Raw genomic sequence first — 27,937 nt, 5'->3', positions numbered from 1 at the left:
GCCCTCTCCATCGTCTGTCAGAGCGCCTGTCAGAGCACCGTGGCTGCCCGTCCGTCCGCTAATGTGTCCCTCCCACTGATCTTTTGCAGATTGTAATCTTATCAGTGTCAAACCGTAGATGCCCTCTCCTCTCGGACATACCCTGCACGTCTTTGGATGGCGTTCGTCCCCAAAATTTGGATGAAAAACGTTTGTTTTTAAGAAAACTTTTATCAGCGACGGGATTAGCTGCATTTACATGTGCGTTTGAATGTGTGATAAAATGAACATTGGTCACTGGTTTTGAAAATCTCGACCAAAACAAGACATGGAATCTAAGTGCAAACAAAGAAGTCTTTTGTATCTACTTTTCTTTGCAATTTGCATAGCCAACGTTTGCTTTTGTGCAAGAAGATCAAATGCTCGAAGGTCTGGTAAGTTCTGCAGCTAAAACCAGCTCCGACAAGGTGTTACGGTTATAACAATAGCCTAATCATTATTGATTTTATTTTAAGTTGGTCTTTATAGTGAAGCCTTGTGGATGTAATCACAGTATTTGTATGTGCTCATCATGTTTGCTGCACTACACCAGTAACGTTAAGTCTGCTTTAACCTTACACAATTTTATGCAAAGTTTTTTCCATCACACATAATATCTTAGTATTACTTTAATGTCCCTAAGAGACCTATCCCTTTCATATTTTTCCATACTCATAAAAAACCTAGTTTCATTACAAAAGATAAATGTTACTTGAATTTATTATCTGCTATTTAATTTCAAATTACACATGCTTAAGAACAGTGCCTGAAGAGCAAGAAATAAGTAAATATTTATGGTGTGGACTGTAAAACCAGATAAAATGGAAATTTCTCCTCTCAAGGCATACTTTATGATGATAAAAGCTGGCTACAAGTTTTACAGAATATGTCAGCTGGATAGAATGAAAGAAAATGAAATCTTCAGCTTTACTGGAGCAGCCATCATTAAACTTGCCAATGTGTCCTTTGGACAGAAATCCCTGGATGTTGATTTCATGATATGCGCACAGCCTCCACTCCCTCACTCTTTGTCCTTCTTTTTCCTTTCCTTGCTTTGGTCCCCTTTCTTTCCTTTTCTTTTTCTTTCCATCACTTCCTTTTTCTCTCACTGTCACTCTGTCTGACTCTTGTATTTCTCCCGCCCTCACTCTTACGGGCCCACAGGCCACTGCAGACTGACTTTCACATCTGTCTGTCAGCACAATAAACTCACCACAGTTTAGACTGCCAAAAACAGAATGATTTTACTTCTGTCTTCATCACTGCTAGTGACAATTGTACTTGTTTTTGTTCTGAGGTCTTTCAGACCTCATTCTCAGGGAGGGGGGAATGTCAACAGGACTCGGTGTCCACATGAGTCACATCTGTCTTTAATGAAAACACTTAAATTCAAGCTTAAAAATAAAGCAAGGGTCCACAATGAATGACATCCAGGTGGTCTTTCTTTTTCAGGATTTTGACAGTTTTTGCCCCCTCTTAAAATACACATTAGTAACAGAACAAGTGAAAATGTTTGTTTTTTCATTTTCCCCATTTTTTTTTCCAACATCTTCCATCACCTTACACATGCATTAGATTTGATTTGATTTTTTTAGTAATTGGAAAAAGATTTGTGTAATTATCCCTTAGATTTGTTGAAGAGAACCATAAAAGCCTGTGTCTTACTAAAAATGATCTCTGAATGGCTCATACCTGAAAAGAGCTGCATTTCTTCATAATTGGATGATAATCAGAATCAGAATCAGAATCAGAATCAGAATCAGAATGGGTTTATTGCCAGATGTTGAGGTTTACAACATTAGGAAATTGCTGCGGTGCTTCAGTGCAGACAATAAGAATTAAAGTGCTATGTAGAAAGAAAGATATGTGCATGAGATATACATGAGATATATACATGAGAATAAGAATTATGAGTGCTACGTAGAAAGATATATACATGAGTGCAGGTGGTGATCAGTGCCAAACATGAAATGATGCAGTGACACAGCGTAGGGTCATGTGTTAGTGAGGGAATAGGTGGCTTATTCAGAAAGAAAATATCTGAATATAAGATTTGATAATTGCTGACTGAGTGAGAGTAAATATTATGAAAGCAGCTTTTTGAAAGTGCACTAGATCTTGTAGCACATGAAAAAAAGACTTTATATTCACACATTTGAAACTGAGGAAAGTCACATGTTGCTGTGATGCATGGTACAGTTTGGACTTAAAATAAACAGTGTTAACTTATGCTGGATATGCTGGTTTAACTGTATGCGACAGATGGAAACTTTGATATCGTACACTTACCAGCCAATTTACACTTTGCTAGTACCTGATTGGAGCTTATTGCCTTCAGAATTGGTTTAATTCTTCACTGGATAGATGCATCATGGTATTGGAAACATTCCTCAGAGATTTTGGTCCATATTGGCATGTTATAGCAGTTACTGCAGATTTGTCGACTGCATCCATGATGCAAATCTCCTGATCCACCACATCCCAAAGGTGCTCTACTGGGCTGAGGTCTGGTGACTACGGAGGTAATTTGAGCACACTGAAGTAACTGTCATGATTGAGAAACCAGTTTGAGATGATCTGAGCTTTGTGACTTGGCGTGCTAACCCACTGGAAGCAGCCATAAGAAAATACATCCCATTATGTCTGTGGTCATGAAGGGATGCTGCCACCAGATGGCTAGTTCACCACTGCTACCAGCCAACCAGGCAGGCTGTATCCATGTTTCCATGTTGTTTACACCAGGGGTAGGCAACTCCAGGCCTCAAGTGCCAGTGTCCTGCAGGTTTTAGATGTGTCCTTGATCCAACACAGCTGATTTAAATGGCTAAATTACCTCCTCAACATATGTTGAAGTTCTCCAGAGGACGGTAATGAACTAATCATTTGATTCAGGTGTGTAGACCAAGGGTAACATCTAAAACCTGCTGGACACCGACACTTGAGGCCTGGAGTTGCCTACCCATGGTTTACACCAAATTCTGGCCCTGCCATCCAAATGTAAAAGCAGGAATTGAAACTCATAACACCAAGCAACCAGTTTTCCAAATCTTATATTGACCCATTTTGGTAAGGTCGTGAGAATCAAAGCCGAGTGGGACCTGGTGTGGTCTTCTGCTTCTGTAGACCATCTACTTCAGGCTTGTTCATTGTTCATGTTGTCCATTCAGTCTTGATTGAATCGAGTGGTTATTTAAGTTAGTGTTGCCTTCCTATCAGCTCAAAGCAGTCAGGCCATTCTTCTTCGACTTCTGGTATCAACAAGGGATTTCTACCCAGGGAACTGCTGCACACATAATGTTTTCTCTTTTTTTGTATCATTTTCTGTAAACACTAAAGACGGTTCTGCAGGAAAGAATCCCCGTATATCAACAGTTTTGCAGAAAATTACTTAAAACACATTTCTTCCCTATTCTGATGCTCGTTTTGAACTTCACCATGTCTTCAGGTTGAAAGCAACAGTTTGGCTTTTCAAATGGAAATTTTACTATTATGCATATTCATTAAAAAATATGTTAATAAGAAGCAAGTCTGTTACTTTATCAAGAGACAGTGAGAGTGTGCAGTTTGTAGGCATTGAGGTCTTTAACGTTTGGCCATACTCGAATGTGATCTCCGATATAGATATGATTGATCAATATTTGTTTTGTTAACATTAGTTTCAGAGAGGACCACACGCCAGACACCCATAAATCCTCTTTCACAAGTGGCACAGTAACGATTCGGCCACTTGAACTGCAGAGTGGTTATTTTGGCTAAATCAACTGTCAAGGTTTGTGTGAGTCGGTGCTGAGTGTTTTTAACACAGCTTCTCTGTGCTGAATCAGGCACCTTGAGTAGCCGTGAATGTGCCCAGAGATGAAGACTTACACATGCTGCAGAGCACTTCTGAATGGCATCTTACAGAAAGGCTCTGCAGGTTGCTTCACAGCAAGGTTTTAAATATTAACCGTAATAGTGTTTCATTTTTTTTTTTTAAAAAGTCCAAACCTCTATGTGTTTGAAAGGGAAAAAAATCAGGCTAGTGTTGCATGGAAGACAAATAGTAACTGCTATAAACACCATGAGTGTCAGGTGGCTATATCAAGCTTTTCTCGACACACAATTAAGTGCAATAACAGTTTCATAGCAGTTCATTCAAAGGTATTAAAAGTCACATCGATCCATCATGTAGTTTGTTGTAAGTTTTCAGACATACAGTTAATGATTCACAGAGACCCCTCTCTCTATCTCTATCTGAAATCTGTGAGTTCAGCGCACCCATGTGTTTGCTTGGAACACACCCCTGGGGAGAGATAAATGATCAGGGAATTCACCTGACATGTTTCATTATCCACTCAGGTGAAAGAGCAGAGACAAGGGTGCGAGAAAGGAAAAGAGATGACGGAAGAAGAGGGTCGAAGTGGGTAGGAGTAAGGTCATCCTGAGAGGGAGAAAAGGGTAGTCACGGGAAAGAAAATACAGGAACAGTGGAAAAGAGTTTCTACATGGGATTTCAATTTACAGCACTCTGCTTTGCTATATTTATGTTTCTTTGATTTCAGTACCAGTTTATAGCTGTAAAAGCCAGCACAAACTGTCAGTCAGACAGAAAAATTGTGGCTAATATTTTTAATATTTGAGATTTTGAACCAAACGCTCGCATTTCATATTTTTTAATGAGGGAAATCTATCTGCAAGCACACTAAAATACATCATAAAATATTGAGGTGCTGTACAGCAATATTTAGCATTTTTATGGCAAATATTCACTATATACAAATATTTTGACAAAAAAGTGTCCGAATATGAATCTGTAAACATTGCTGTCTTCTCATGCTTCTCCACGTCACGTCACAGGACATTAGAAGCCAGTAGAAGTCCTAATGATCGACAGCTGCGTAGCTGCTCTTTCTTGCTCTTTTAAGAACTTTTCTAAGTACTGTGTTTTAAGGCCATAGCTGAACACTGGGAAGGCAATTACATGCCTTTGTAGTATCTAGAACCATGAAAAAATGACATGTGAAGTCAGAGTCAGTTGATATTATAAGCTAGAAGTGGTCCATTTTTTCACCACTCAAATGCACTCAAGTGGAAAAGAGTGTAATTTCTTTCCAGACTAAATGTTGGGAAATATGTTGCAAGAGACTTTATTTTGTTCAAAACTGGCAGCAAAGCACCAATCCAGAGGTTAGGCAATGGTGCACACTTTGCAAGAAATCCTCTGTATTTTTTTTTTCCAAAAAACAAAAACAACAAACAAGTGCTTGAATAGTAACACAGAAAAAACATTTCTGTACCACTTTATTGTTATTATTTTATTATAACAATCCATGAAATCCTGGCTTTTTACCAAGGTCTTCAAGCTTACCTTAATGATTTATTGAAAAAATTATAACAAGCATTGTAATTATGATTCTTAAAAATATGGTGTGCATTGTCAACATGTAGAAAGTACTAAGTAAAGATTTAAAATATCACATTTGAAATCCGCATTACAACATTTTTGTAGACTTGAAGACTGGGAAACAGCCTCAGAACACAACACTGATATTTTGTGGTGAGCATGTTAGCTAAACAGCTAATGATTTAGCAGACACGAAGCAGCATTCATGTTCATCTGAAGTGTTGCTTCTGGCCACAGTGTAACTGTAACTGAAATAGTTACATTTAAGTTTATTGAGTTTTGGTCTATAACAATTCCTGATGAAAATATCTGCCTGATTGGCTGCTAAGCCCATCAAATCACACCTACAGGGAGGGTACTGTACAATAACACACTGATGATGATATTTCTTCATCGATTTGTTTGTTTATACATTTAACAGAAAAGTGAATTTTGGAATTATGCTTAATATGAAAATTTTTATTTCAGCAGCTTTCGGTTTATGTTGTAAATTACATTTCATCACTTACTGAACCGTGCTGATAGCAGGACATCAAGATTCTTTGTAATGAAATCCAAAATAATTCCATAATGTATCTGGTATAACATTATTTAAGTCCAAAACTAGGTGGTCACAGCTTTCTAATACAACCAAACTTGTACTTTCCTCCCTTGTATATCTCCTCTTTCCCTTACTGATTATATCTGTCACTAAGTGTGTCGTCTCTGTTTAACCAGATCGCCTGAGTCCTCCATTAGACATCCAGCTGGAGACAATCAACTGCACTGCCTTCAGTGTACGATGGAAGATGCCCCGGAGACATGTTAGCACCATCACTGGATATAAGGTAATTAGAGACACATAATGTAATTTAACAACTGAAGCAATATTTCAGTTTTTATATTACATTATGTCACTAGGTATGTTGGTAAGGGTTTTTTATTTTATTTTATTTTTTAAATATTTGTATCAGCATTCTTCCTGCTTATAGGTCGGATTCTTCTATCAAGTCCCACATTACAAATATACAGTTTACGCAATTTTAGCATTTGCATTGTACTTTTACTCTGCGGGGAGAGGGGGCAAAAGTTAAACTTCCACCGGTTACACATAATTGTTTTGTAATGCACAACTGCCAGAAAAATATCAGCAATGATGAAAGGAACTGGTGGTAGTGCCAAACCAATAGAGAGGACAGATTTGGAACCAGTTATCAACCTGAAGTACTAATATGGAAGTTTACCTAAATTGATATACTAACATATATTATTGCATAGAGTTAGTAATTCTTACACCAAAAGATGGCAAACTACTGAAAAACCAAGGCCTGAGTAACCTGCCTGATCCCAGGCAAAAGATGTGTGTTCTCTGAGCAGCTGAGACGTGGAGGTGTCACTGGTTGAAATCAGTTGTAAAGAACCCCCTTGTGACTAGTTTGCTCCCTAACGGATTGCTGCTGCAGTTGCCAGTAGTTTGCATAGATGATGGCGATTTCCCCTTTATTTTTAGAGATGCAGGAAGACTTGAAGAAAATGCGATGCAAATAGGAAATGGGAAAGATTCTCCTTGTCTTTCCCATAGAGTCACACTGAATTAAAAAAACAACAGCAAAAACCATTCAGATTGTATTCAAGTTCGTTCCTCCAGAAATGAGCCGCCGAATCAAATAAAACTTAAGAAACTGGTCTCACATTATGGATTTAGAGCAATTTCAAATGACTTGGTGGCAGTTATTTCAGGGTATAAATCTTTTGCTTTAATATTATTACCTTTATTTCTGGCATTAGAAAATTACTTTTTCCAAGTTATACATTTTTTTATTGAATCTGAAGTTTATAAAATTTGGTTGTTTCTGTATTTTATTTCTATTTTTTGCCTGTACTTAACCAGTGTGTAGATTTGGATGTATATATATATGGATATGTGCTAATAATTTATCCAACTTATGTTTGACTACTGTCCTTCTTGGCCAGGACATGCTATTAATCTCAAAAGTTTATTTTTCCTGGTTAATTAAAGGTTAAATAAAACAACAACAAATAAAAAATAGGGAGTGTAGAAGAAGAGCGTTTCTCGTTTGCGCTGCACTTTTCACAGTTTAACTACGACTTAAAGAGTAGTTTGCAAGTGTTTGTAAAGCAATAGCATGGAAGTTTTGGTGCAGCACCATACACTTCTTTGCAACTGATTTCACACTAACAACCGACAACAACCTGCAGCAACTACTTGCCAATCAGTTGCAGAATACACATTTAGCACCGTAGAAACAAGTGATTCTCCTGGCTTGCATGGCTGCAGCTTTAGACATCAAGTAGATAGCGACAGTCATCACCCTTCAACAGTCACTTGCTACCAGTGGTATCTAGATGGTCACCAACCAGCCTATAGACCATGTGAATGGAGCTTTCACACCCTTGTATCACTTTGTTGTTTTCTAACATCACATCCAATCAGTAGCTAATCAACATGAAATTGTCTTATTTCTAGGACATACATGTTATTTGTAAACTTTATTATTTATAAATTGGGCCAAATAACAACAACTCAAATGCAATCTTGCGCGTTCCTGTCCGTTAATGTCACTAGGTTCAACCGTGTTGGATAGGAGTCACAATTTTATTGGAAAAATGACATACATATGGAAAAGTTCATACATAAAGGGGGAAGCTGTCAGATTAAAGGAAAGGCGTACATGTCTGAATGGGGCAGGAGAAGCAGCTGAAAGACTTTGTTACTTTTTTAATCAGATAGACTACATCTGCACATTTTATCTTTCAGCATAGTCTTAGTGTTTTATTAAACTCTCAGCTGCTTCATTTTGCTCTGTTTGCTCTGCTCCATTAGCATCCAATAGCAAATGATTCTCATGTTCTGCTGAACTTTTGATTTTTAAGAGTAGAAGGTGGTGAATGTTTTTATGAAATGAGTCATACAACAAAGTTGCATCACAAGTTTAGAGTAGCTAGATATTTAATGTTGGTGAAATGAAACATTTTACATATCTTTCATAGCAAAGTCTTAAGCCAGATGTTAGCTACCTTATTTATAAAAATTGAAATCCTGTTATGTTTGATTGGAATATGGATGTTTCATTGTAGAGGACTTCTTTCTAGTTTGAACCATTTTTTATTTTTTGAGTCCAAGTGTCCCAGAAAAAAAATTGTTTAAAACCAAGAGAAGTGGACTTACATAACTCTTTCAAGAGCCCTTTCAAAATGCATAGAAAGGTTTTTCAAACTGGCAAACATAAAGAACAAATTCTCTGATATGTCACAAATCAAATTGTCTCTCTTTTTCCTTTGAAATTTTTTTCCATTTCCTTCTGCACACCACTGGCATGAGTGTCCCCCACTTTCTTTTTTCTGCTTCTAAAGTGCTGTCATCTCACTGCCCACTAAGAGAGCCTTGAGCACTAGATTGATATTTGAAAGTTCTGGTTTTGGGGTGGAACCCTTTCCACGATATGACTTTTTACAGGGACAGTGTAGCTGTGGAAGATGTGGTCACAAATCTTTATTTATTGTCTGCTCCACTCTATACAAGCTGCACTTTAAACACTAAAGTCGGCCTGGCTTCTTTCAGTTTCCGTTCAGTAATGAACAAAAAAAAGTTGCAGGGAAGTTTTAACATAAAATCGACTGACTGCAAATTTTATTTATTATTGAGCGACCAGTACATGCCTGTATCCATGTCCTGTTATATTATATATACATATTATATACATGTTGTTTTATATCATTGTTAAGTAATTTTAGGAAGGAAGTGATATCATTTTATATCACAATATCCAGTTTGTGTTGATTTAAATGAGATTTTAAGGTTGTGAAATTAAAACAATACGCTACTTTTATAAGGCACTGCAGGTGCATCAATACTAAGAGTAGGTCATTCTCAGCCCATTGGTCTGTGCTTGTTGGGGAATACGACATTGTAATATCTGATTTAGATAAAAAAAGGTAATATTTTACATTTTGAGTATGTAAAATGTCATAAAATTACAATGAAACAATGCTGTTATAAGGTGTATATATATATATATATATATATATATATATATATATATATATATATATATATATAACTCATATAAAATCTTTCGTTTTAGCCCATTTGTAGATGGTTTCTAGGCAACATGATAACATGGTAACATCTGATGTAGACCTTCAGGGGACTGAGATGTACCTGTGCTGCTTTTTGGTTGCTCAGCTCCTGATAGGAAGTCATCAACAAATAAACAGATAGAGATTCTTTTGTAACACAAGTCATAATTTTAGTTTTTCCTCTCTTTGAATGTGGTATACTCTAAGACAACCCAAACCCTTGCTTCCTTCCTTCTTCCCTTGTTTTTGTTTTGAGTCGCCCATTAGCAATTTGTGGATCAGTATGACTGCGTGTGCTCTGCTTTTGACCATATGTCTTCACTAAGAGGATTAGTCAACTACAGAGCTACCCCATAAACATGCGGGGTGGCCAATTGTTTTAAGTTTACAAACAGTCTTCTCAGTTTCCTCATAAATTTTTTCTAGCGATCCCTCTTTTGACATTGTTGTTGCTATGTCTTTAAAACGGAAAGGCAAAAACCAAAGAAACCAAAAACTCATTTCATTTTATGAATGTTTGTATCATCCAGGTTTTCTACACAGAGATGAAGAATGGCCGTACAGTAGGGACCGCGTCTATAATGGAGGTGCCGCTCAGCTTGGACATGCTGACTACTGTTAGTATCCAAAGATACATTCACCTGTAATAGGCGTTGCATTTTTAGCAGTCACTTGTAGACAATGTGGAATTTGCTTAGAGGAAACCTGAATGGATGTTGCAGTTTGAACTTGTTATTAAAGTCATAACACCGTGATTTTATGCAAACATCTGTTTTTTTCTTTTTCAAAGGGACAATTTGATGGACAAGCAAGCTTTGTAAGTACCGTGCTAGCCACTGCTTTCCACATTATGCATTTTCTCTATAAAATTATACGCTTCTCCTGCTTTATTGTCACGACTGACATTTATTTGTGAACCTGATATTATTTCCGCTCTGATGCTGAGAAAATCCCTAATTAATAATGTCATCCCTGCTTTCTTTTCTTCTATTTCATCCCTCTCTCTTTCTAATCATCCTCGCCTTGCTTCTTAACGGTTTCCTACATTCACCTTCTAGGATGTGGACATCAGTAACCTGAAGGTGAACACTAACTACAGAGTCAGTGTTGGAGCATATGGCTGGGCAGGGGAGGGAAGACCCAGCATGCCCAGAGACATCGGCACTGCTTCACAGGGTAAGAATATGTGAGTAGACGGAGATCATTTTACAGTCGATGCCAGTAGCTTTACAGTAATTCGTTTACACCATTCGCTGACTACAGTTTTTTCCCCTGGCATTAGAAATGTGCATGCCCCCTTCACCCCCCTCCAAGCCCACTGTCATGGCCGTATCCGACACAGAGCTGGCGCTATCGTGGCAGCAAGGCGAGAGCGATGGAAGCGCACCTGTTCTTCACTTCCTGGTGGCTTACATCAGGTCAGTCAGAACTGACCGGTTTCATCACTGCTGACTTGATGTTAATACATAGGACACACGCAACAGCACAAACACCAGTCAACTCTTTTACATCAACACAACACCAGAGCTGGTTTGGAGCTAGTTCTGGCTTGCTCGCTTTTGAAAACCAGCCAATTTTTTCTGACAGTTTTGAGAGCTGAACATTACATAAAATAAAAATAGTGGCAAACGGACTGTGCAAACTGCATCCTCCATAACATCAGCAGTTCCAACTTTAGGAATAGTAATTTTACGGTGCTGTACAGCTGTCGACTTCAGCACTAGAAGGTCTTTTTTGAGTGGAATTGGTGCAAAAACAATTTATGCAAGCACTTAAAAATCAGCTCACATATGCACTTAACAAGTTAAGACTGAGTGTTGTCGTCATGGAGGAAAATAGCAGACCTAAAAGAACAGTTCTGCAAAATCTTCTTATTTTCCATTTTGCTAGGAGTGTTAGAAGATCAACTTGACTTTCATGTCTATAAACCAAATGTGAAATGTGTTTTTGATTTTCAGGTACACCAGCAATGACAAACCCTGTTGCGCTGATATCTAACATTTAGCCAGGCACTTTCCCTGCTACCCAGCTGTATGCTTTTACTTCACACCAGTTACATGAAGTTATCTTACAACACCTCAGGGTGTCCACCCTAAAGTTAAAAAACACTGCTTAAAAGGTTCAAAACATAGCTACCACAACCTCTCATTCTTTCCCCGTGTGTTTTATCCTTCTATGGGCTGAAATGTAAAAACAGCAGCTTCTGATTGCAGATTTAATTAATCAGATACCTTGAGTTGATTTTGAAAGAGTCACTGCCACTACAGTGCTGCAAAGCAACCTGAAGTGATTCTCAGTAAAATCAAATTTTGTTGCTTGCACTTGTTTTTTTAGGACAGTGGTTTCCCCAGCTTTCAGTTTTTTTGATTTGCTTCCTGAAGTTGCTCAACTCCTCAGCCCTCAGTCTTTTGAGGCTCTCAACAAGGAACAAGCAGACGCTGGACACAGGACAACATCTGTACACTTTTTAAAATAGTAAATAATTGGACTATGTTTTCATTATTAGAAGTTATTAACTTCTATAAATAGATCAATAATATACACTGTTAATCAGTAACAGTTTTGAAAGCTAGCAGAGTGCTAATAATGCACTATCTTAAAAGAAACCATATTTCAAACAAAATTCAGTTGGTTTGCATTAACGGATGTAGAGATCTGCACCTACTCAGATTCAAATAACTAAACAGGGCACACACAGCTCTCTTTCACAGTGACTTTCATGAGGCTTTTCCTGTCTGTTCAGTGTAAGCTTTTGTGTTTTGACATAAGGGTCAGTTGTGACATGTGAAAGAATGAGTTTCATTCTTTGTTTAGTAATGTTCAGGCACACGCACACACACGCACGCACACATAGAGGCACTCAGATAAAGAACCTCCCATGTCTAGACAAGTGTTCTTCCAAAAAAGTTGAGGTCAGAAATAATTTGTCTCGAATTGTCTGATGATTTGCCAGATATTTTTTTTCCTGTGAAATATCAGATGGTATTTAAAAGACATGTTTAAAAGCAAGTCATAAAAGAAAGAAGAGTTTAAAAGCTATAAAAGGAAGCAAACTTTAAAAAACACAGCAGTGTCGCCCTTCATGGTGCAGAATCAACACCCCGCGAATGAGCAAAGAGAGGAGAGATGGGCGGGCTGAAAAACACTTACTGTGAGCAAGCAGACAAGAATAAGTGTCTGTGTTTGCATGCGGGGAGATTTTCAACACAGAAGGATCATCTCAGAAGCAAATCTTTCTCCCCCCTTACATCAAACGAGGCCTCACTGAAGAGAGTGGAAGCTGCTGTTGAAGATGCCTCTGTTCAAGAGAGAGTTATGGCCCCAGGCTGCCTGAGTCAGGCAAAGAAAGGAAGCTGGAGATTAAGGAAAAGTTCAGGACTTCATTGTTTTAGTTTTTTCATGACTTTTACGATAATCAAAAATGTTGTAATGTAAGGATGTCCAGAGTGGTAGTACAACAAGAACAAAAACAACAATGAAACAAATAATCAGTTAAATAATCTCTTTTTTTATTCTTTGGAAACTCTTTTTACAACTTTAGTTATTCAGATTCAATCTTGACACTGTACTCCATGCTGCTGCTTATAGATGTTTTTTTTCATTAGGGGCAACACAATCAAGTGGAAGATTACATCACAGTTTTGACCCCTCACAAAAACATACCGTCATTCTAAAAACAATTACTTTGGAGAGATTTTGAGTGTAATCACCATTTTTTTCATTGATTTCTAAAAGACAAAATAACTGAGGAGTAAAATAAAAAAGATAATTGATGTCTTCGAAACTATCAAACATCAAATGTGTGTCAAATTAATCTTCTTATATTTGTATCTTTATGCCTGTCTTTTCTTTTCTCAGGCCTGAAATGGACACAGAGTGGACATACATTCGTGAGCCCATTGAGACTAACTCCATGGTTCTGAAAGGGTTACTTCCAGAAACAGAGTACCAGTTTGTTGTCAGGGCGGTCAACAAACACGGAGTTAGCCCACCCAGCCCTATCAACAATCCCGTGCGCACGCTCGGTAAGGCCGAATGTTGATATCTGAGCCAGAGTTTTATGTCGTGGTGGCCAAGCGCCCTCATTACTCTTTTTAAAACCACATTTTGAAACAAGCTCTCTTTCAGTATAGTTTAAACAATACACCCACGCTAAATAAAACAGACTGTGCATATTATTGCATTACCAAACTAATCCTCATGATTTACAAAACACCCCAGTGTTCCTGTGGAGTCAGTGAAATTCTCTCAGCGGTGTGCAGCAATAGTAAATCATGTAACAAAGGACTAAAACATTACAGATGACTGTTAAACACATTATTATTAACATACTCTATCTCCTGACCAACGGTGCGTGAGTCTACGGATCTGAATGAAACTGGCCAATATATTATATTCGCAAATATTTTTCAAATCTCTTAAAAATTTAGCTTTTTTTTGTTTGTAGCTTTTTTTTTGGAGGCCAAAACCTCCTCAAACCTCATGTGACGTAAAAATGATTTACCTCTGGTAAGGCTTTGGCATGGAAACACTGTGTGCAGGTTGAATGTAGGACAGCACCTGGCAGTGTGTCAGTGGGTATTGTGACCAAAGCCTTGGATAATGGAGATACGCCGCAACAAAGTCATTTACATTACTATTTTTGATGTAGCCTCCTGCTGGGGGCAAGATAGGGTTGGGGGGATGGAAGGAGCTGATTGATATTAAAACGCACACGCATTCATACAGGTGTGTATGTGCTAGACACACAAAAATGTGCAATAATAATGTCAAACGTATCGAGGATGAATTCACCTAGAGATTAATGGGCATAGCGTTACGCTTGTATGGGTGAGTGTGAGCTGCAGTCCATGTCGGGCTTCAGCTTTTTACATCTATAACTACTGAAATTAAACAGCCATGTAAACACAATCACATTATCCAGGTTTCTCTTCTGTGACCTGCGGGCGACACCGCTTCCAACGCTGTGTTAGCTGTCTGATTGTTGTAAACTGCTCTGATTGAAACAAGAGCCTTAAGTCCTCAGAGAGACAGTGCAGGAGCGGCAGACAGGGAGACAGATTCAGTTAAAAAGACATTGTTAAGAATGATGCGAAGGAAAGTTACACGAACACCATGCTGTGGGTGAATTGCAGAGGCAGACCGACAGAAATTGCGGGTCTAGAGAAGCGTGGCTTCTCAGCAGGGGATAAAAGCGGGTTACGTCCGAGTCTCATCAGACAGGATTAAGGATGGGATGCCAGACCCCTTCTCTGCCCATGCACATGCCTAATGGATGCACACACACATGCACACAATGCACCACTGCTCCAGTGAGCAGAAGGCGTGGGCTTGACTGACTGACATACTTTTTTTGCCGCTCTTTCTGCAGCAGTTCTTGTTTGTGTGGTCAGAGTGGTTAGAAACAGGGTGGTATGGTTTGAGGGGGACTGTTACACAACAGCAGATTAGTTTGATGAGAGGTTTTTTTGGGCATCCCCCCTGCCTCTGTGCCAGCACTTGCTATTCAGTGGATTTAATGTCATTAGGCTGTGCTAATCACAGTTTAAATCTTGGCACTGTTTCACACTTAAAAGTCAAGTTTTCTTTCTGTTTAGTTTCGTGAACGATATAGTCAATAAATTTTATATATATATATATATATATATATATATATATTTTTTTTTTTTTTTTTTTTTTTTTTTTTTCAATTGTGCATAATCACTCCACAGCAATACACAAAGGTTTATGATTTTATCCCTCAGATTCCAGCATTTTTTACATTTACACAGTTAAGAGGAATGAGGGGGGAGAAGGGCAAGAAGAAGGGGGAGCAGTGGTTATGTAAGCTAAGATTAAGCTTTCTCAGAGTAAGAGGGATGGGTGTGTGTGTGTGTGTGTGCTATGTTGAACATGCACATATTGTTTTTGTTTGCTTTTCCATTCTAGTGTGTACAAAAGACATCATGAAGCTCTATACGAATATAAAAATGCATATTGATTATCTTAAAAGCTGATTTATATTCCACCTCAAGTTTACATGTATTTTATTGCTATTGTGAAATAAATTTGTAACAATTCCCAGGTTTTATTGGAATCCAGGTATTTACTGTCTGGCTTTGTCTTTGCACACTGTGAGCTTCTTATGGCAGACTTCTGAACGGAGGAGACACTTTTCAGTATGTGGTGCAGCAGCCTCGGTACAGACTAACAGGTAGACTTACTGGGCTAGCATCAGCTGGATTACTATTGTCACCATTATCATCATCATAATATGAGAAGTATGATCACATTTGCCCCTTTGTCACAGTCATAACCAAAGACCAGAGCTTCTTCTGCCGTGAAACCGCCGTTATTGTTTGTCATTTTGATCTTATTCACTGTTGCTACCAACTAACTGTACCATCACTGTCATACATGGGAAAGAGACTGCAAATATACATATTTATTATTTTATTTTATTTTATTTTTTTTATGACGGGACAGTAGAGCAAACAGGAGAAGATGGACAGAGAGTGAAATAAAACCCAGGCACCTGAAGTTGCCTTTAAGGCTATTTGTTGCTCAACCCACTGAGCTAAATAGGCACCCCTGGATCCTGCAAATATATAATGAAAGAAACCACTGGTGGCCCTCTGTGTTCATGCAAAATGACTGACACATTTTATAATGGAGACTCAGTGATTTTATGAACACCAACTTGCCGTATTCAAAAAGAAGCCAATGAAAGAGCAAAATGGAGAACGTGTTTATAACAAATAATAAAAAAAGCGAAAAGAAATGAAAAATATTCGCTTTCATATGCTTCTTTTTCATTGCATATAAAGAAAAAGATTTCAAGCATTTCTTTTTGAAATTTTTATTACATGGTTTATAGCTCATGAAAGTCAGAAAATCTATGTCAATGAGCACAAAATGGAAAGTCAAGCAGTGATTGTGGTTGGACTGAACTAGGCCAAGAGATGCATTGTATTTATTTTACTTTACTAATAATGGATGGATTACCGTCCATAACTATCAGAATAAAAGCAGAAAAATGCTTTAAACTGTGTCTGAGTCTAGAATATATTTCATTTCACTTTCTCATATTACTGATGGAAAATATTGAGCTTTTCTCCAAGAGTCAAATTATCTGTTGTACAAAAAATAAAGATTGAAGTTGAGCTTTACTGTATATTTGCAATCCCGCTTTCATGTCTTCAGCTTTTCCAGCTCATTGATTCTCTGACCTGCGTTCACTGCATGGAATTCATGATTTGTGTTTTACCTAATAACCTGTTGTTGTCCTTTTGTACTCATTGCTCTCTTTTGTAATAATTATCAAGTCATATTCCTCTGTGGTGTCTGTAACAGGTGCATCAGATGTTGGCAGCGGTGATTATGGGAGTTACATCACAGATCCTCGGGTCAAAGATGAAGATGGCTTTGACATTGATGACTCTGATTATGATATCTTCATTGAAGAGGTGTGTTTTTTACAGTCCAGAGCTAAACTGCAACCCTATTTTCTGTTGGATTATCACTCACTTCACTTTTTTTTCGCTGATTTTTTCTCTTTTCTCTCCTAGTTGAAGCCATTTCCGGGTATAAGTCAGGACAACAGGAAGTCCCAACTGCGTTCACACTCTGGTCCCCCATCTGGTCGAAATGTTGTTTACCGTATGAACACCATGACTCCTCCAAATGTTACAGCTGCACCAGTTTCCACCACCACATCATCCATCTTTTCAGAGTTTACAGATCTGCTTTTCCCAGTCACTTCACAGCCCAGTAGCACTCTTGAGACCAAAACTACTGCCCCACTCACCCCTACCAGGTAAGACTGATGTTAAAATGATTATTTAATTTAATATCTGTTTTCCATCAAGGATTTTTTTTGCAATTTCTTGTTGTTGATGAGATTTCAAAACCTTTTAAAGGCAAAATTAGCCACTTATAGATTGTTCCTCGTGAACAGAAAATAAATCTTTTACTGCTCTTATGCTCACAGTTTTTCTCCTTAGTCTGTGATTGTGATTATTATATTTCCATCTCTCCTGGCTTTCTGCTTTCCCCCCTTACTAGCTACCTAGAACACGTCTTTTTGTGCTCTTATACTTAATTATTTGATAAAGATAGCGAATGGAGCAGTGAAATGTCACACATGTCTGGTTGTGATGTACTGTATGTCATTATCTGCAGCTATATATGGTGGCTTGGCCCCTGTTCTGTTGATTTTGGGTGAGCACTTTGGGCTTTTTGCTGTTTGTTCCTTTCCTTCAAGCAAAAAAGGAACAATTTACAATCAAATGCCACCTTTAGAAGACATACCTGATGAAGGTGTAAATACACGACAAAACATTGCCTCTTAGGTTACTGTAACCCCAACTAGCAACAGATTACTAAAGTTCCTTATCTTTCTTTCTCTTTTTATCCTCCAAAGCATCCCTTTGTCGACCACCACTTCTACTACGACCACGTCCCCCTGGAAAGGCGAGGTACCTCGTGTGTACGACCTGAGCTGTGATGATACTGTGTGTCCGCCCGACAGCTTCTGTCTCACTGATTACGAAAGCGGCGGTTCGCGCTGCCACTGCAACCTTGGACGAAGAGGGGACACGTGCTCTGAGGGTAAGAAAGATTTCTGAATCTCTTTTTTTTAAAACATTTTATGTCAGCTGTGCTCTGATAGTGTAGTGGCTATTTTGTCAAGGTTGCAAGAAGTGGCCCTTTCTTCTTCCAACCCATGGGTGCTCTTACTTCTCATTTGTCATGATTTTTCTTTTCATTTGTCCTCCTTCAGCGTTATCAGTGAAGTTTCCCAGATTCCATGGCCACTCTCACATGACCTTTGAACCCTTAAAAAACTCTTATCAAACCTTTCAGATTACTTTGGAGTTTAAGGTAAGATATCACGTTTCATATCTTTTTTTTTTCTATCAGTGATTAAAATAGATTTCAGACGGTTTCTCTTTGGTGCAGGCAGACTCTGAGGATGGGTTGCTGCTGTACTGTGGAGAGAATGAACATGGCCGTGGAGACTTTACTTCTTTGGCTTTGGTTCGGGGGAAGCTTCATTACAGGTGAGGAACATGTCAGAATAACATTAGCTATCATGTACTGTTTATCAAAAGAAATAAATGTGCACTGTAGGGTGCATAAGATTTAGAGATGGGATTTTTCCTTGTCTGTAGCTATGATGCTTACCTGCTAGATTCTTGTCTCTGCAGGTTTAACTGTGGTACAGGAGCAGCTCAGATAGTCAGTGAGAGCCGCATTGTTCTCGGTCAGTGGCACACAGTAACTGTCTTCAGAGATGGCATGAGTGGCTGGCTCCGTATGGACAACGACACACCCATATCCGGACGATCACAGGTTATAATACAAAGAAAATGAAAAATGTCAAATTGTTTTTTTGTTTTTTAAAAACATATTTTAAGTTAAACAGTGATTTAAAGCATACTGATACAAGATGTCTCATCAGTCAGGTGTAATGCTACAGTCAGTCAGTGGCTGGAGACTGCAACTCTACTAAAATTAGTGCAGTTGTGTGCAGTGAACTTGCAGTCTTGTTGTCTTTGCAATGGTTGCTTTGAAGACAGGGACCAGGTCTGCAACCTTTTGCAGTCAGTTGTTAAGTGATTTTGGTGTATAGAGACAGCGATCAGTCTGCTCAGTCGGCTATCGAATGGGATCAAGTCGGCTATTACACGCACTCTGTTTGTGTTTTCCATCTAGATGCACAGAAACTCAAATTAACTGCTTGCATTCTTGGTAAATTGGATGGTAAATTGACACAAGTGCTCTGCAGGTTTGCTTTTATATAGAAATATAACCAAAATACAACCAGTTTGGAGACAGCTGAGTCCACCATTGCAAAGAGACTTGCCCCAGATGAGTTGCAGTCATTAGCACAGACTGACTAATGTTGATTGCAACATGTTGGCAATATGTCCGAGTCAAACTCCTACCAGGCAACCTGTAAAGTCACCGTGCGAATAAAAGTGATTGCCCAGAGGTTTAAAGGTGCTACACTTTCATCATCTGGATAACCAGTTGGTTCCTGTAACTACTTGCACCAAAACTGTTGGTGCATATTGTCAAATATTGTCTTACAAGGGGTCAGACTATCCTTAAAATATAAATAAAGAGGTTTTAATTTCTTCATCTTGTCCTCTTAGGGTCAGTATAGTAAGATCACCTTCCGCTCCCCATTGCATGTCGGTGGATCTCCAAGCGCTTACTGGCTGGTCAAAGCGACAGGGACAAATCGTGGCTTTGTTGGCTGCATGCAGAGTCTGACCATCAACAATAAGGCTACAGACATCAGGCCATGGCCCCTGGGCAGTGCTCTGAGTGGAGCTGATATAGGTAAGGAAGCACACAGGATGTGAGAGAATTTGAGTGATGAATGTTATTTTAATGTGGCCGCTGCCAGTGGCACCTGGCTCTTATCCATATTACCCACAGTGCACTAGGTCTCCTGAAGTTTTGGTGCTCGGTTGAGTAGCTGAACAGTAATTCTAGAGTTTGGCTGTTTGGTTTTCATGCATACAGTAAATAACTATAATCATTAGTGGGCATAATTTGAATATGGATGACAGTGTTTATTCATCACACCACCCGGTGTTAGTGTTATTTCACTTTGCTTAAAAGAAAAAATGAAAGCAGACCATGTCGTGGTGTATAATGAGAGCATTAAAATATCTGACATTATCAAAAAAGACAAATCCAGTGATATAAGAAAGGAATTGTTGCCATTTTAGATAATTTTCTGTCACAGCGACAGACAAAAATAGCTTTTTAATAACAGCCAATATGTCACTGAAGCAAGAAGCAGATTGTTTTTGGCAAATTATGGAACACAAAGGACTTTTTCACAACATGATTTTATGAATGAGGTAAGAATATTAAATAAATTTTGCAAGAAATTAAAAATCACTGAAAGTTTTTTTTATTTATAAATATACCCCATTCATGCAAAACAAGCAAGCAAACAAAAACAAAAAAAACCTCATATATTTTGATTGTGCGTGTTGTGTGAGTGTTGTACTCCTGCTCACTTTTCTGTAGTTGGAGCAGGACTGTTTATAGGAACAATGCAGTCATGGAAACTGTATTTATGTTGTAAGTGTGTACAAACATATGCAGAGTACATATGCTGGCTTTGTCCTAATGTACCAGGTGAGTGCAGTGACAATGTGTGTGACCTGGTCAGCTGTGCCAATGGCGGAGTCTGCTTTGCAAATCGTGCTGATGGCTACATCTGTCTGTGCCCACTTGGCTTCAGAGGAGCACTTTGTGAAGAGAGTGAGTCAACCATTTCCCCTTTTTCCCCCCCTCACACCTGCAAAAGCGCGCACATAAGCATCCAGTTTACAAGGAGAGTTTTGAACAGCTGTGAAAAAAGGAAAAATAAAATCCCTGCCGTTTCTTCTTACCTGCTGACTTCCACGTATTGTCACATAAACCTTTCAAGGTAATTACTCAGCAGTTGAAGAAAATGCCAAGAAAATCGATTGAAGTAAGAAATATTTCTCATATGGCGGTAGAAGGATTGATTGCATGTCAGACCACCTTTCACACAAAATAGCCTTTCACTTTTTCCTCTCCTTGATATATCTCTTCCTACAATCTCATTGTGTTGTTAGCAACTGTTTTCCTCTTCTTTACATTTACTTATTTTCTTGTGTCTTTTCTCCTTTTCCTCAGGTTTCTCACTGTCCTCGCCGCTCTTCAATGAAACAGTGTTTTCATATGCCGTCATCCCATGGCCTCAGTCCTCACAGAGTTACCTGTCCTTCACTGAGTTTGAGGTGACGTTTCAGCCGTCAGCCCCTGATGGAGTGCTGCTGTACAGTGATGACGCAGGGAGCGGGGACTTCCTTGCTATAAACCTGGTGGACAGATATGTAGAGTTCAGATTTGACTGTGGCTCTGGAGGAGCTGTCATAAGGTGCTGGATAGAGCCAAGTTTCGAATCTTCTTTTCACATTGGTTTTACATTATCTAACTAGATTTACTAAATGTGTGTTACTGTGTGTTTCAGGAGTGAGGAGCAGATCAGTTTGGACTCATGGCATGAGCTAAGAGTATCACGTACAGCAAAGAGTGGTATCCTCCAGGTGGACAGCCAAAGACCTATGGAGGGGATTGCTGAGGTACATTAAAGTCCATTAGAACCATCTGCAAAAACTATGTTATGTTATTATTAGAAAATAAATATATTTATAGAAAATATACTTCACAAAAAACTCAACTTTATAGTTTAACAGGAGAAAGAATCAAACCACAAGATACTAGAAGCAAGTATAAGTACGAGGTCTTTATAGTCAGGGTAGACTTCATACATGAGAGGCAAGTGACAAGTGGCCAAAAATGCACACAGCTGGTGGGAAACTAACCAGATACAATAAGTAAAACTGACTGAAATACACAGAATTGGGGAATTTCAAAATAAAACAGGAATTAATGACATTAGAAACCTCAATGCATGATACGCACACACCTTATTAGTCTCTAAAGCATGTTTAAGTGACATTTGTATTAGAACAATCACCTGTCAAAGTCAACTCTTGAATGTGCAACACTTAATCACCTTTTAGCCGTGGTTTGGTTCTTAAACTCCTGAGAAAAATATCAGGCTCTTTTTGACCAAGCGAAACACATCCAGAGTTATAGATTTTTAAAACATGTATTTATTTAAGCGGACGTGCGGATGAATGGTTTGACATGACTCACCTGTTTCTCTGCTGTATTTATGTTTCAGGGAGCTTTCACTCAGATCAACTGCAGCTCACCTCTCTATATTGGCGGCGTGCCAGAGTACGATAAAACCAAGCGGACAGCAGGTGTAATAAAACCCTTCACTGGCATTATTCAGAAGGTGATTGCTTTTTTTAGATATGCCAACATCAGTGATCTGCAACACAGTTATATTTGCTAGATTGTTACTCAGTCATTTCCAATCCATCAAGAGTGACACAGCAGCATTACATTATATATGATGTATACTGCGTACAATCTCCAAGCTACTGTGGCAGGTGTCTGATTTTAGTTTGGTTTTTTTTTTTTTACAGTCGCGCTCTTTCATTTTGTCCTTTTCCTCTCTGTGCTCTTTTCTTTTCACCCCCTCAGCTAATACTCAATGATCGCACCATCCCTATAACAACTGCAACTGCTGGTGGAGTTAATGTAGCCAATTCTGCACACCCATGTGTGAAAAGTCCATGTGCCAATGGAGGATCCTGCAGGCCAAAGTGGGATGAATATGAGTGTGACTGCCCTCTAGGGTACGACGGCAGGCATTGCCAGAAAGGTCTGTTGCATGTGGAATTGTTCTCATCGACAGATGAACTCGGTTGATGTGCAATTTGGTGCACGTCACAGAAATCAGCAGGCTGTTCACACGGTGCTAAGAATAAAATATGCTGATGTTTTTACATGCTACATGAAATATTTTGTGCTTAGTTTTATTTTTTATAATGCTTTCTGTTTTAAATCCACCAATATGACAGTTTTTTCTCAAGGAAACTTAGTCCCTTAAGTTTACTTTTTCTCTTTAATGCTTTCATGGAACAGAGTGTGGGAATTACTGTTTGAACAGTAAGTCTTCTTCTCTGATCTCAAAAAGTAGATATTTTTTAAATTTTCTTTCCTTGTTTGGAAAACACGTAAGATTTCTTTCCCTTCACACATTTTCCACCGCAGGATCAGATTTGGTCTTTTCTCTTAGCTGTAGACATAAGTTGACACGTGCTGATGCTGCCACCTTGTGATGATATGAAAGGAGTTCTTGTTCTCTTCCCAGCTGTTACTGAAGCCATAGAGATTCCACAGTTCATCGGAAGAAGTTACCTGACCTATGACAACAGAGATATCCTTAAAAGGTTGGTGGGGAAATTCCTGTGTGTGTGTTTTTTTTAATTTCTAGCTTTTTCATGAAGTGCATTCTACAATCTTTCTACAGAGTATCTGGGTCCAGATCCAGCCTTTTCATGCGCTTTAAGAGCACAGCTAAAGACGGATTGTTGCTCTGGCGAGGAGACAGTCCAATGAGACCCAACAGTGACTTCCTCTCTATGGGTCTTCAAGATGGCGCTCTCATCTTCAGGTATTTATCACTGTAAAACATGAACGGCACTATAAAAACAGTAAAATATGTTATGATGTCTTATAATTCTTAATCAAATGTAACTGGATTGTAAAGAAATGTTTTTAGTTAAAGTGTAAATTCTAGATGCCATGTGTTTGCCCTTTCTGTGTTCTCGCGCTGGGCAAAAAACGTCATAAAACACAAATGGAAAAAAAAAATTGTGCACAAGAAGGACAGTAATAATCGAGTATGACTGCCGATGCCATCAAGGGGTAGTGAGCTACAGTGGGGCAAAAAAGTATTTAGTCAGCCACCGATTGTGCAAGTTCCCCCACTTAAAATGATGACAGAGGTCAGTAATTTGCACCAGAGGTACACTTCAACTGTGAGAGACAGAATGTGAAAAAAAAAATCCATGAATTCACATGGTAGGATTTGTAAAGAATTTATTCGTAAATTAGGGTGGAAAATAAGTATTTGGTCACCTCAAACAAGGAAAATCTCTGGCTCTCACAGACCTGTAACGTCTTCTGTAAGAAGCTTTTCTGTCCCCCACTCGTTACCTGTATGAATGGCACCTGTTTGAACTCATCATCTGTATAAAAGACACCTGTCCACAGCCTCAAACAGTCAGACTCCAAACTCCGCCATGGCCAAGACCAAAGAGCTTTCGAAGGACACCAGGAAAAGTATTGTAGACCTGCACCAGACTGGGAAGAGTGAATCTACAATAGGCAAGCAGCTTGGTGTGAAAAAATCAACTGTGGGAGCAATCATCAGAAAATGGAAGACATACAAGACCACTGATAATCTCCCTCGATCTGGGGCTCCACGCAAGATCTCATCCCGTGGGGTCAAAATGATCATGAGAACGGTGAGCAAAGATCCCAGAACCACACGGGGGGACCTGGTGAATGACCTGCAGAGAGCTGGGACCAAAGTAACAAAGGTCACCATCAGTAACACACTACAACGGCAGGGAATCAAATCCCGCAGTGCCAGACGTGTTCCGCTGCTGAAGCCAGTGCATGTCCAGGCCCGTCTGAAGTTTGCCAGAGAGCACATGGATGATACAGCAGAGGATTGGGAGAATGTCATGTGGTCAGATGAAACCAAAGTAGAACTTTTTGGTATAAACTCAACTGGTCGTGTTTGGAGGAAGAAGAATACTGAGTTGCATCCCAAGAACACCATACCTACTGTGAAGCATGGGGGTGGAAACATCATGCTATGGGGCTGTTTTTCTGCCAAGGGGACAGGACGACTGATCCGTGTTAAGGACAGAATGAATGGGGCCATGTATCGTGAGATTTTGAGCCAAAACCTCCTGCCATCAGTGAGAACTTTGAAGATGAAGCGAGGCTGGGTCTTCCAACATGACAATGATCCAAAACACACCGCCTGGGCAACAAAGGAGTGGCTCCGTAAGAAGCATTTGAAAGTCCTGGAGTGGCCTAGCCAGTCTCCAGACCTCAACCCCATAGAAAATCTGTGGCGGGAGTTGAAAGTCCGTGTTGCTCGGCGACAGCCCCAAAACATCACTGCTCTCGAGAAGATCTGCATGGAGGAATGGGCCAAAATACCAGCTACTGTGTGTGCAAACCTGGTAAAGACCTATAGTAAACGTTTGGCCTCTGTTATTGCCAACAAAGGTTATGTTACAAAGTATTGAGTTGTATTTTTGTTATTGACCAAATACTTATTTTCCACCCTGATTTACAAATAAATTCTTTACAAATCCTACCATGTGGATTCATGGATTTTTTTTCACATTCTGTCTCTCACAGTTGAAGTGTACCTCTGGTGCAAATTACTGACCTCTGTCATCATTTTAAGTGGGGGAACTTGCACAATCGGTGGCTGACTAAATACTTTTTTGCCCCACTGTACGTGCTCAGCAGAGGTAGAGCTAAAAACAAAAAAAAGGTCTGTGTGAGGACCATGATCACTAAGAGAATCAGGATTAATCAGGCTTGTACCATAAAAATGTAATTCCACTGCAGTCTGCTGTACGTGTATGCATTTCCATGTTGTTGTAGTTACAACCTGGGCAGTGGTGTAGCCAACATTGTCATCAACGGGACCTTTAGCGATGGAAAGTGGCACAGAGTCAAAGCTGTGAGGTAAGCTCATGAAATCCTGTCAAGTGGATATCCAGTATGTTGATCACATTCCACTGTGGCTCTTTACTTTAAATTGCCTCTCTTAGTCTTTATAATAACATATTGCATTATAGCCTTATTATACCATTTATAAACCAACAGATCCGGTAGAAGTAGCAGTTGTAGGTCATTCTTTACAGTCTTTTGCTACCGCAAATCACCTTTCAATCCCTGTGTTAAATATAAAATCTAAGGTCAATATTTTATTTTTATATATAACAAAAATGTTATGCACAAATTAAAAGTTCAGTTTCTCAGTTTGACTAACTGATTTACTGTATTCAGGGATGGCCAGTCAGGAAAGCTGACTGTAGATGACTACGGGGCAAAGACAGGCAGGGCGCCTGGTAAAATGAGACAACTTAATATCAATGGACCCTTATATGTTGGTAAGTGAAACCTCAAATCTCTAAACCCGTAAAATGATAAAGATTAAGAGATCATTTTCACATCTGTATGTTTGCGCTCTCTCTGTTCTTCGTCTTAAGGTGGCATGAAGGAGATAGCGCTTCACACAAACAGACAGTACATTGGAGGCTTGGTGGGCTGCGTGTCCCACTTCACACTGTCCACGGACTATCACTTAGCGCTGGTGGAGGACGCTGCTGACGGCAAGAACATCAATACCTGTTCCAACTAGTGAATGACTTCGGCAGATTGAGATTAAGATAAGATTTTCCAACCGAATCATCTGATTTGTCATCTTAAAGCTCACTTACCAGCAACAAATCAGTAAAAACTTAAATTATAATATGTGGTTGTGTTTTTGTTTTTGTACCAATTCAGATCTGATGACCCTGAGAGGATTTTTAGAAAGCACAAGTACTTTGTGAAAAGAGGGAGAAAAAAGCAAAGTGTTATGTTTGATGAGGATCTTTAAAAAAAAACAACCCTTTGAAGGACTTTTTCATTGGATGACTCTATTTGTATCTTTATTTCTTTTCTTTTTTTCTACTGTAAATCCTTATTTGATTGCTGGAAGAACCAAGTGATCCAAGGGATCAAAAGTCATCATGAACCTGACCTAGAACAGCGAGCAGAGATAAACTTCTTTTAGAGGATTTTGGTTTTGGTTCTAGGGGATTTCTGTTGTCTTTGTTGTTGTGGCATTTGTATTCTTGTTCGTGATGTCTTATCAGTCTGTAGACAGATATTTTCTAAAATCTGATGGATGTCAGTTTTTAACAACGTTTCTAGTTTTGGAGGGTAAATACGTCAGCTACACAAAATGTTGGTTTTAACTTTCTTCTTTTAGTTCACTTGGTCTTTCATTTTGATCTCCCAGACGTTAGTAACATGAAAGTCTAACGTTGATATGGTGAGGCAGATCAAATCCTCAGTAAATTACGTGTGACATACTGTTGCTGTCATCTGACACAAACCACAGTGCTGTGGACATCAGCCTTTGAATTGTTGCTTGTAACTCTTGATTATATTATCAAAATGATTGATCTCCTTATTCTTCATGCCTGAACTTTATCCTTTAAAAGGGGCATTCTGGGAATACTCCATTTGCATCTTATGATCTATTCTTGTGATGGTCACTCCCACAAAACCAAGACACTGTTGTCAAAAAACACTGGTTTTCCCACGAGAGATATCCCCTTGTTTCAAAGAAAGTCTGTGATGCTAATCCTGGCGTTATGAAAAGTGTTTCAAAAGAAGCAAAACTAATGAAATCACCATGTGACTGTGAATGTCAGCGGCATCAGCTGACTTCAGCCTCAGAATAATTACAATAGTTTGACTGTACAGAACATGTAGTATGTACCGGCTGACTTTAAAAGCTAAATAACCATAGATCGTTGAAAAATATTAATGTGTATGATCCCGGATGCTGTGTCTAAATGTCCATTTAAAGCTTTAACTTTAAATTGATGCTGCCGTACTAGTCAGATAGTGAGGGCAGGAAATGTAAAATCAGTCTTTAGGCCTGACCTGTGCATAGCCAAAATGAGAGAAGTAAGACGGACATCGCGAATGAATGTGCACACAAAGAAAACGTACTACTCAAGCCTTAATGTCTCCCTAATTATGTACTCCTGAAAATGAAAGCAGACAATTAAGTGCATCAAAGAGGTGTGTCAAGAGGTCATCCTTTGTTATGTGACTAGAAACTGATTGTTGGCGCTTTGGAAAGTATGCTTATTCGGGCTTGTAGACTTGTCCTATTACAAGATGATGAATTACGTAAAGTAAGCCTGTATATGTTTTGGTATATTGTGACACCCTCTAAATAAA

General features: G+C 38.9%; 1 protein-coding gene across 1 annotated transcript; it reads left to right on the top strand.

Moving 5' to 3' along the window:
- The first annotated feature begins 24 nt into the window (after nucleotides 1-24).
- egflam (EGF-like, fibronectin type III and laminin G domains) lies at nucleotides 25-27,937 on the top strand. The gene is made up of 24 exons (XM_085426986.1): nucleotides 25-413; nucleotides 6,119-6,228; nucleotides 10,012-10,098; nucleotides 10,272-10,298; nucleotides 10,540-10,657; nucleotides 10,764-10,899; nucleotides 13,340-13,506; nucleotides 16,814-16,926; nucleotides 17,029-17,276; nucleotides 17,883-18,070; nucleotides 18,243-18,343; nucleotides 18,422-18,522; nucleotides 18,670-18,814; nucleotides 19,621-19,810; nucleotides 20,624-20,749; nucleotides 21,152-21,395; nucleotides 21,489-21,600; nucleotides 22,209-22,325; nucleotides 22,577-22,757; nucleotides 23,250-23,328; nucleotides 23,409-23,552; nucleotides 25,574-25,657; nucleotides 25,982-26,085; nucleotides 26,185-27,937. Exons 1-24 carry the CDS (start codon nucleotides 308-310, stop codon nucleotides 26,334-26,336), a joined length of 3,180 nt encoding a protein of 1,059 aa, XP_085283112.1. The 5' UTR covers nucleotides 25-307; the 3' UTR covers nucleotides 26,337-27,937.

The sequence above is a fragment of the Rhamphochromis longiceps genome, linkage group LG12, assembly GCF_057381845.1.
Source record: "Rhamphochromis longiceps isolate RC_006_pf linkage group LG12, R_longiceps_female_GT1.1, whole genome shotgun sequence".
Taxonomy (NCBI): Eukaryota; Metazoa; Chordata; class Actinopteri; order Cichliformes; family Cichlidae; genus Rhamphochromis; species Rhamphochromis longiceps.
The sequence above is the reverse complement of the archived record's forward strand: the minus strand, read 5'-3'. Positions and strand labels throughout refer to the sequence as shown.

Excerpts from the sequence above, each read along its gene's own strand:
- egflam (XM_085426986.1), top strand. The coding sequence starts at position 308 with ATGGAATCTAAGTGCAAACAAAGAAGTCTTTTGTATCTACTTTTCTTT. Across the intron at positions 16,927-17,028 it reads ATGATATCTTCATTGAAGAG|TTGAAGCCATTTCCGGGTAT; the intron begins GTGTGTTTTTTA and ends TTTCTCTCCTAG. Across the intron at positions 26,086-26,184 it reads CAATGGACCCTTATATGTTG|GTGGCATGAAGGAGATAGCG; the intron begins GTAAGTGAAACC and ends CTTCGTCTTAAG.